At 35.6% G+C, this 10,629-nt stretch overlaps 1 protein-coding gene across 3 annotated transcripts in view; it reads left to right on the top strand.

The window, feature by feature from the left end:
* The window catches only part of CEP120 (centrosomal protein 120kDa), an 83,466-nt gene that overhangs the window by 33,434 nt on the left and 39,403 nt on the right, over positions 1-10,629 (top strand). For all 3 annotated transcript variants that reach the window (XM_010846296.1, XM_010846297.1, XM_010846298.1), the window contains 3 exons: positions 2,074-2,222; positions 8,425-8,622; positions 10,389-10,616. In XM_010846296.1, coding sequence (XP_010844598.1) covers positions 2,074-2,222; positions 8,425-8,622; positions 10,389-10,616 — 575 coding nt within the window. The remainder of the gene's footprint in view (positions 1-2,073; positions 2,223-8,424; positions 8,623-10,388; positions 10,617-10,629) is intronic.

Below are 10,629 nucleotides of genomic sequence, written 5' to 3'. Positions count from 1 at the left end.
TGCTTTTGATTTTGTTAATTTTTTCCCCATTGATTCCTTGGTTTCAATTTCATTGATTTTGGTTCTAGTTTTTATTTCTCTTCTGCTCACTTTTAATTTTATTTGCTCCTATTTTCTTAAGATGAAAGCTTAGGTTATGGATTTTTTTTTTTTTTGGGTCTTTTAGTATGCCTTATAATTTTTTATTGAAAGATGGACCTGATATACTTCTAATGCAGTGAGTGGTAAGGGGGAGGAGAGCATTCTATTCAGAAGATCAGTTTCAGTCTTTTGGTGAAGATGTGTCCCCTGTACATTTTGGGCTTGTCTGATACTGGATTTTGGTTAGGCATCTTTGGCAGGAGTATCAAGATGCTCTCTTCTCATTGCATCTTATTGGTTGGTGCACTATTTGATTTAGTCTCATTACTGATGATGTTCACTTGATTATTTGATTAAGGTGGTGTGTGTCTGTGTTTTCCTTTGTAATTAATAAACATTTTGTGCGGAAGAGTTAGAAATTTAGAAAAATATTTATTCTTCCTGATACCTTCAATTTATTCACTTATTTATATTATCTAAATATGGACTTATAGTTTTCTCTTAGTTTAGTGGGTTATAATCTTTAACCATCATTATTTGTCAGAGATTTGAGCATTAAGAACTCTTTTAATCATCTGTTTTTTAGTACATCAGTAATTCTTTGAGCTTTTTTTTTTTTTTTTTTTACTGTAAGAAGATAGTCTAAGTTCATCCTATACTTTCCCTATCTCAGTCCTGGATTCAGCTATTTCTATAAGGAGCTCTGCTTTTTTTTTTTAGAAAAGAATGATGTTTAGAAGTCTGGATTCGGCTGCTAGGTGTGCTAGTTGCTGTTGGGCTGTTGCCGTTCCCATGTGTGTATACACGTGGATATATGTACTCAAACACATGTACATATACATATATACTTCTGTATATTTATTTGTCCATATATATATCTAACAACATATACTCACATTGACGTGTTCAGTCTTTTTACTCCTTCACAAGATTTATCCTAGTGTTTTCCATTTCTGATAATGAGACCCATCATAGTTAGTATTTTGACTTTAAGTACTTTATTAAAGTACTTGTCAGGTACTATGCTAAGTGCTGTATTTTATCTAATGTGATCTTCTCAACAGCAGTGTAAAAGATTTTCAGAAGAAAAGCTGGAGACTAAAGGACTGGTATAATTTCCCCATACAACCCACTGAATAGCAGAACTGGGGTTGAAACTTTGGTCTGTGTGACTGTGGTGGTTGTGCTCTTAACCATTCAGCTACTTTTAGCCAGTGCTGTCATAAGCATATTTCTTCAGGATTAATTCCTGAAGGTGTCAGGGTTTGCTGGTAAATAGGGTATGCATGTATAAAGTTTTGGTAAGCTCTGACGTGTTACCCTTTAAAAGGTTGAACTGGTCTGTGCCTACCAACATGGAGAGTGCTGACTTGCTGGCAGTCTCCCTAACACTGAATATTGTCTGTTACTTTAGTTTTATGTAGTTTCGTTTTTCAACTTAATCAGTTGCAAAAACCCCTATCCCTCTGCCATCTCTTCATAGCGAAGCCTGTTTGCTTATATCTGTTCTTCTCAAAATTGTTTACTGTTTTCTGTTATTCTTAGAACACTGTCCAAATGTTTCAGCATGGTCTTCAAGAAGACTCTTTATGATGTGGCCTCTCTCCTCTTTCTGTACCTAAGTCCTTGTATTATGGTCCAGCATGCCACACCTGTTTCAGTTCTCTAACCACATCCTTTCTCTTGCCTTTTGAGTTTTTGTGTATATTGTTCCTTCTCCCTAGAATACCTTTTCCTCTATGTAGTCACTTTGCTCTTTTCAGCCAGGTTTTGCTTATTTTTCAGTTCACAGTTTAGATTCATTTCCTTCAGGCAACCTGTGATGCCTTTCTTATGAGGTTTATTAAACTGCAGTCAAAGGAAACCTTACTGAGATATTAACTGTGTCTGTGAAAATGGCCAAGTAAATGAAAAAGTATAACCAGCTTACAAAATCTTATACTAGTTTATGGCAAACTACAATGTAGTTAATTGTGTTTTTTTTCCATAAAGTACCTGCCAGCCTGTCTGGACTTGACCCAAAGGACATCGTGGCAGTGCTGAATGAGGAGGGAGGCTACCATCAGATCGGACCAGCAGGGTACTGTACTGACTTCTTCATCATGTCAGTGACCATAGCATTCGCCACCCAGTTGGAGCAGGTGAGATTAGTGATTCACGAAGAATCTGAAAACATTTTATTTTTAAAATCTGTTTTTTAGGTATTGAAAAGACTTGTAAGTAGACTTAAAAAATAATTTAGAATAATGTTTTCTTTCACGTCAGAAAACATTTTTGTTTCAGGAAAAGAATGATGATCTTGGGATTATCAAGGGATGATCTTGGTAGTAAGAGAATAAATTAAATCTCTTAGAATTTAGAAGAAAGACCATGAGTAAACATTGTTTTACATTGTATTGTGTGACTGGTATGAAATGATTCCCCTCCCTCACCCCCACCCTCCCTCACCACCAAAAATTAAATTATTTACTTTTTGGAGAAATGTATAATGTTGGGAATATTGTCTCAATCATACCTTAATAGCTATCAGGTCTGGAATTAGATTTTACCCAATTTACAGACTAAGAAATTATTCCAAATCCTGCCAGAAGATAGTAGATTCTTAGATCAGAGATAAAGGAGTGTATTACTCTCAGCCCAGCAAATATGACTATCAGTGTATTTCTTTACAGTTTCTTCTACCCCAAGTGGTGGTTTCTTCACACTCATTGGGTATGTCACAGTTTAGGAACAGAGTTTAGGGAATGTACCACTTTTAGCATAAGCAGTCCTGGTCTTTGTCTGGGAAGATATGTTACAAGGTTATGAGTTGCACAGTAGTCAGGGCCTCAGAGTCTTGGTACACAGTAAGAATGTACCAACCAGGATGAATTCTGGCAGCGTTCAGGCTAATTTGTTAGTTTGTAAACAAAGTAATATCTAATCCCAGATATGTGGGGATGCTTAAGGCCCATGGCTGATTATCTCTTCCCATCAATGGCTCAGCCCAACAGTAGCTGTTATTTCCTGCCCTTTTCAGGATCAAGTGCAGTTTTTTTGACATTATGTTGATCTATAGTGTGTGAAATAAATTAATATTTAAAAAAATAGAGACTATAACTTATGACTTTACATTTTTATCATACTATTCATTTTCTTAGAGGTATACATTTTCCAGATAATCCACATTCATAAGTGAAATATGAGTTAGTGACCACACTAAATCTTTGTAAGGTTTATCAGGTAAAGATTTTTCTTAGGAAATAATATTTAGCTTTGTCACACTGAATGCATGCCCACTGCACAAAGTACTTTTATATATGCATATTCTTTGAGCATTACTCTTTCTCTCCCAATTTGGTCCTGTCATTTTCTCATTAATACTTTGTATGTGCTTTTGTCTTTCTCCATCAATTTCCTTATTTTTTTTCTTCTCTTCATAAAACTCTGCTTGTTGATTGCCCTGTTTAATATACCTCACTGGTTGAGGAGAAAGCTAGCTACCTATTGTCTGTTCTTCAATCACATCAGAACACACATTAGATAATGAGCCTACTGTATTTTTATTATGTTATTAAACACTTGCAAAGTATTTAAAATTGCTACTTTGTTTTTAAAAATATTTTTTCAACTTCCCTGGGAAGGCATAATTGTTAATATTTATCATTCACTTACTTTTGTTATGTTTTGTGAAATACTTTGCTAATGTTGGGTTTAATCATACCACAACTTTAGGAGGTTATTAGTTTTACTTTTGAGATAAGGAAACTAACTCTTGAGAAAGTTCTATAACTAGTAAATATACTTAGGAATTTCCAGCCATAGGGTCACTTTTCCACATTCTATTGTTGCCATATTTTCTCCCTCTGAAGGAGTTTTGGAGTAAGATCAATTTGAGCTGGAGTCTCATTTTCATACTTACTAGCTTCTTTAATTTAGGGAACTTACTTAACCTTTCTCAGGCTTGAATTTTCTTGGTTGTATGGTATTGATACTACCAGCTTTGTGGGTGTATGTGAGGAGTGAAATAAAACTAATATGCTTAACATGTAGTTTGTATGTGTGAAGCTATACATACATACATGTGCCATATGGTGAGAGCTAATCGACCTATTTGAATCTACCACTAAAACTAATTCAGTTCTTGGTAATACAAAGGAACTGATTAGGACAAATCACTCAGCTTAGTTAAAAATATAAAACAACCTTGTCTGGCAAGCTATTTGATATCTCTGATAAAAATTAAGCCAAATATGTACCTCCAAAGATTAAACAGAAAATTACCATAGAACTCTACAATTGCACTACTGGGTATATACCAAAAGAATTGAAAACAAGGTATTCAAATAAAAAATATTTGAATATTCATAGCAGCATTATTCACAATCCCAGAATATCACAGAAATAACACAGTGTCCATCATGGATGAATGGATTAATTATACGCACACATACACAATGGAATATTAATGGAATATTATTTAACTGTAAAGCAAATGAGGTACTGATACATGCTAAAACAAGGGTGAATGTTGGAGGCTGCTGAGCAACATAAGCCACATATAAAAGGCCACATACTGTATGATTCCATTTATAAAAAAGTGTCCAGAATAGGCAAACTCATGGAGACAAAAAGCAGATTTGTGATTTCCAGGGCGTGGAATGGGAGTGGCCGCTTAATGGTTCTGGTGTTTCTGTTTGGGGTGATGGAAAAGTTCTGGAACAAGGTAGTGGTGGTGGTTGCACAATATTGTGAATGTACCTAATGTTACTGAAAGGCACAGTATTTAATGGTTAAAATGTTAAATTTTCTGTTACATGTATTTTACAATAATTTTTTAAAACACACAAAAAATTAAGGACAGTAATTTATTCATACCCTGATATTGCTTAGTATTACTTGTTTGCTTTTTTTTTTTGGACTAGCCCAAGGATTTTTAAAAATAGCATTTTAGCTTTTTTCTTCTCAAGCTAGTCAAAGGCCATGTGATAAAACATCTAGCAATAAAGAAAGAAACATTTTTCAGATGCAGATAAGGGACTTAGAATACTGATACTGTAAAGTAGTAGAATGGAGGAGTGAGATTAGAGTAAGAATACTGGATGATAATAATCTTACCTCCCTTTTAAATAGTAAAATTAAGGGTGAAAACAAAACAAAACAAAACTGTTTGTAAATCCAAGGGTGATAAAGGATTTTTAAAAGCATCTCTTCCCTTAATGGGAATTACTTAGAAGTAAGTGTACTATGAAATATAAAGGGGCTCTCTTTATTTCTTAAAAATTTTTGTTGCTTCCTGATTACAGAAGAAAGTAAAAGAAAATGAAAGTTTCTTTTAAGTAAACTCAGAAATAATCACCCATAAGGGCAGAATATTTTTTCCTCAGATATTTTCCCATTCATGTAACAGTTAACTGTGTGCTAGGTAGAATTGTAGAAATGAACATGTATTATTTCTTTTAATCCTTCAAATAACCATAAGAGAAGTGGAGCTGCAGAGTGATTAAGTACTTGTCTAGTGTCAAGGCAAGCCATTGGTGGAACCAAGGTTGAGGAGAGAACTCCAGAATTTGTTCTTTATAACTACAAGATTAGTAGTTTTTGATTATGATTTTAGATTTGATTAATGATTAAAATCTAATCAATTAAACAAATACATTTAAAAGTAAGGGATTAAAGTAATAACATATATAATAATACAAAGGTTTGTGACATTGTACAAGAGGCAGTGATCAAAACCATCCCCAAGAAAAAGAAATGGAAAAAGGCAAAATGGTTGTCTGAGGAGGACTTACAAATAGCTATGAAAAGAAGAGAAGCGAAAGGCAAAGAAGAAAAGGAAAGATACCCCCATTTAAATGCAGAGTTCCAAAGAATTGCAAGGAGAGCTAAGAAAGCCTTCCTCAGTGATCGCAGTGCAAAGAAATACAGGAAAACAGTAGAATGGGAAAGGTTAGAGATCTCGTCAAGAAAATTAGAGATACCAAGGGAACTTTTTGTGCAAAGATGGGCACAAAAAAGGACAGAAATGGTATGGGCCTAACAGAAGCAGAAGATATTAAGAGGTGGCAAGAATACACAGAACTATACAAAAAAGATCTTCACGACCCAGAAGTAGCAGAAGTAGATGTTCTTCTGGAATTCCCTTGCTTTCTCTATGATCCAACAGATACTGGGCAATTTGATCTCTGGTTCCTTTACTTTTTCTAAGTCCAGCTTGTACATCTGGTAGTTCTTGGGTCATGTACTGTTGAAGCCTAGCTTGAAGAATTTTGAGTACTACCTTGCTTCATGTGAAATGAATGCAGTTGTACGGTAGTTTGAACATTCCTTGGCATTGCTCTTCTTTGGGATTGGAATGAAAACTGACCTTTTCCAGTCCTGTGGCCACTGCTGAGTTTTCCAAATTGGTTGGCAGGTAGAGTGCAGTACTTTCACAGTATTATCTTTTAGGATTTGAAATAGCTCAACTGGATTTCAATCACCTCCACTTGCTTGGTTTGTAGTAATGCTTCCTAAGGTCTACTTGACTTCACACCCCAGGATGTCTGGCTCTAGGTGAGTGAGCACACCATCATGGTTATATGGGCCATTAGGACCATTTTTATCTTCTGTTAATTCTTGCCACCTCTTCTTAATCTCTTTTACTTCTGTTAGGTCCTTGCTGTTTCTGTCCTTTATTGTGCCCATCTTTGAATGAAATGTCCCCTTAGTTATCTTCCAGATTTTCAATCTATACCTCCATTCTTTTTCTAAGATCTTGGATCATCTTTAGTATCATTACTCTAAATTCTTTTTCACATAGATTGGCCATCTTCACTTCACTTAGTTACTGTTCTGGGGTCTTCTCTTGTTCCTTTGTCTGGGACAAGTTCTTCTGGTATATCATTTTTTCTTTCTGTGATTTCAGTTTCTCTTCCACAGGCTGTAGGATTGTAGTTCTTTTTTGCTTCTGCTTTCTGCCTGTGGTGGATGAAGCCAGCCCAAGGGGCTTGTGCAGGCCTCCTGGTAGGAAGGACTGGTCCCTGCCTATTGGCTGGTGGACCTGGGAGTCATCCTTTGGTGGGCAGGGCCATATTAAAGGCTGTGTTTAGTGGGCAGCTGTGGGCTCAGAAAGCCTTTATGCAGCCTATCTGCTAATTGGTGGGGCTGTGTCTTGCCCTGTTCATTGCTTGACTTGTTGCGTCCCAGCACTAGAGCCTACAGGCTGTTGGGTGGGGCCAGGTCTTGGTTAAAAAATGTGGTCACTAGGAGGGCTCACGCCAGTGGGTACTCCCCAGAAACACCACCACGAGTGTCTGTCCCTGCAGTGAGCCACATCCTCCCCACCTGTCACACCTTCACAGGGCACTGCAACATCAGCAGCTAGGTCTGGCCCTGGATCTTGTGAGGTCCCTGCTTTTTCCTGTGTTCCTGGTGTGCATCCTCCAAGAGGGGAGTTCCTGTTTTCCCTCGTCTGTGGATTTCCTGTGAGCAGACTTTGCTGGCCTTCAAAGCCAGATGCTCTGGGGGCTTCTCGCAAGACCAGCCCTCCACACTGCAGAGCCTGATGTGGGGCTCAGAACTTTCACTCCTGTGGGAGAACTTTTGTGATATAATTGTTTTGTGGTTTGTGGGTTGCCCACCCAGGGGTATGGACTTTGATTTTATCGTGATTGTCCCTGTCCTACCCCCGTGTCGTGGCTTCTTTGTCTTTGGATGTAGGATATCTTTTTTTGGTATGCTCTAGTGGTTTTTCTTCCTCTCTTTCCCCCCAGTGGTTGTTTAGCAGTTGTAATTTTGGTGGTTATTTTTTGAGAAGCGGTGAGCTCACATCCTTCTACTCCACCATCTCGTTCCACCCTCAGTAAACATTTCATTGGTGAAGGGCTCCATTTTCCCCCTGCAGTAGCTCTTTATAATGGGTGGAAGATAGCCTTTTGTAGCTATTAATTTACTATAAGTTTCCAAGTTTTGTAGGAATAACTAAAAAACGAATTTTTTTTCTTTCATCAAAAGCCCTGGACTGAGAATTCATAAGGAAAAGTTCAGTGTCAAATATTTTACTACTTTCTTCTAAAATAATATTTATGGACTTTTCATGGACTAATTAAATGTGAACTCTAAAACAACATAAGTGTTATGTTATACAATATAAATGTATAAAAATATTTTAGTTTCATTTTGCTTGTCTAAGTAAACCTTTAAAAATTAAAACTAGTAACTTAGTAGCAGTTTGGCAGAGATTTAGAAATTTTGAGTTACTAATTTAAGGCCTGAAATAAAAATCATTTTAGCAAATGTTTTTGGAGTTTATCAGACATTTATAAGCATGGTTAGTGGTTTATAAAGTAATAATCTTTTTTTTCCCCCTTAACTGTTTAGTTAATTCCATGTACCATGAAACTTCCAGAAAGACAGCCTGAGTTTTTCTTTTATTATTCTTTACTGGGAAATGATGTTACAAATGAACCTTTCAGTGATTTGATCAACCCAAACTTTGAGCCAGAGAGAGCATCTGTTCGTATACGGAGCAGTATAGAAATTCTTCGTGTTTACCTGACTCTTCATTCTAAACTACAGGTAAGTATAGCAGAAAATTGTTTCCAATTAAAGTCTTTTTTTTTAAGCATTAAAGAGGTACCTAAACTCTCTTGTTGCTGAAGTACATGCCATCTTTCTACCATATCTCTTATTTTTTTAGGAATTATCCTGACTTGTAAGTCATAAGATGACAGTTATTTCAGAATGTTAGGAGATGTAACACTTTAGTTATTTTGAAAAGAGGTAGGTCAGTTATCAATCATTTATCATATTCAATAACAAATTGTACCTGGAACTCAGACCTGTGAACATCAGACACGTTTCATTATTGTTACTGGAGATTAGCTGTTACCATACAGATCACACTCTAGAGTTCAGAATTTATAAACCTTTTTGCTATTAAAGCAGAGAGATAATAAAACAACTTTTTAAACCTGCCCTTGAATTAAGTAATTTTGTAAACCAATTTTAAATAGGACTTTATTTCTTAGAAAAGTTTGTCTAATCTGAAATTACTTCTCTGTTCATTATGATTAACTTTAATTAGACTGAAATGGGTGGTGAAGTAGGGTGGAGTAGTCCTTTTTATATGCTAAAGTGTTTCAGTAGACTTTGCTTGTACTTTGGGTGGATAGTACAAAAAGCATAAAGAAATTTTAGTGGAACTAAATTTTAGAGGTGGTTGCTAAATCCAAGGTATTTAGAATGTTGAAGATTATATAAAATGATGAAATGAAGGACAAAAGTAGTTTGATTTTATATCTAACATATTATTTATTCCTCACCAAACTATTGACTTACATATCAGTTTGATTCTTATGGACTTCTGAGTCATAGAAATCCTTTCTTTCCAGCCCATTAAAAATATCACACTTAATAACATTAAGAATGTTATTGGTCATTATTGACACGAGAATTAAAAATATTTTTATGTAATGATTGCATATTGTTCATGTGAATAGTAGGTTTGCTGAGGCTTCAATGTTGTAAGGGGAAAAAATAGTTATGTAACACATACCTGGATCAGCTGTTTTTTTTTTTTTTGGTAGTTTCCAAAGGTGGTAATGTCCAAGTTTTTTTATTAGCTAGCAGTGATTCACAGTACATTCCATCTCAGTGGTATTCTCTTTTATCTTTTACTGTTAAGCACTGTTTTATATATAGAGTTTGAAAAGCAAGAAAAAAGAAAGATTCATAGTGTTTTATGATATTGTTTTCAAATAAAACAATTATTTGAAGTTCTTTAGTTCAAACAGGGCTGGATCCACTCACTTATTTTTTAAGAACTGTGCTTAAATTAATGTTATAATGAAAAGAGAAAAGAATAGTGGATGTATTTTTCTGTTTAAATTCGTGTACTCATTATACAATTTGCATAGTACAATAAGATAGTATAGTAAAATACTGAAGTAACCATAGCTCACCAAAGAGACAGAAAAGAGAACAAGAAGTAACACATAATGCCTATGGATGATTCATGTTGAAGTTTGACTGAAAACAACAAAATTCTGTAAAGCAATTATCCTTCAATTAAAAAATAAATTTTTTAAAAAGTAACACATAGAGTGTACAATACTGAAAGGAAAAGTGAAAAGAATTAATAACTATTATTGAGTTCTGGGTAACTGTGCTTTATCAACAGTTTTAGCAATCAGGTGTGAGAATCTTAGTCACTGGCAGTCAGTAAGATAACCTGCATTCTGTTTTCCTTCTCTGAATCATTTTATAACTTTGTTGTTAAGTTTGTGTGTTTAGGATAAAGGAGAAAGTGTAAATCCTGGTTTTGACTTTACCTTTCATATTAGATCCATCTCTGCTGTGGAGATCAGTCACTTGGAAGTACAGAAATACCCTTAACAGGACTACTGAAAAAGGGTAGTACAGAAATCAACCATCGCCCAGTCACAGTTGAGGGTGCTTTTACCCTTGACCCTCCAAACCGAGCCAAACAAAAGCTTGCACCTATTCCTGTGGAGCTGGCCCCCACTGTGGGAGTGTCTGTGGCTCTGCAGAGAGAGGGCATGGACGCCCAGGCAAGTAGCAACG

This window comes from Bison bison, unplaced genomic scaffold, assembly GCF_000754665.1.
Source record: "Bison bison bison isolate TAMUID 2011002044 unplaced genomic scaffold, Bison_UMD1.0 scf7180017864235, whole genome shotgun sequence".
NCBI classification, from domain to species: Eukaryota; Metazoa; Chordata; class Mammalia; order Artiodactyla; family Bovidae; genus Bison; species Bison bison.
This window is presented reverse-complemented; position numbering and strand designations above follow the sequence as displayed.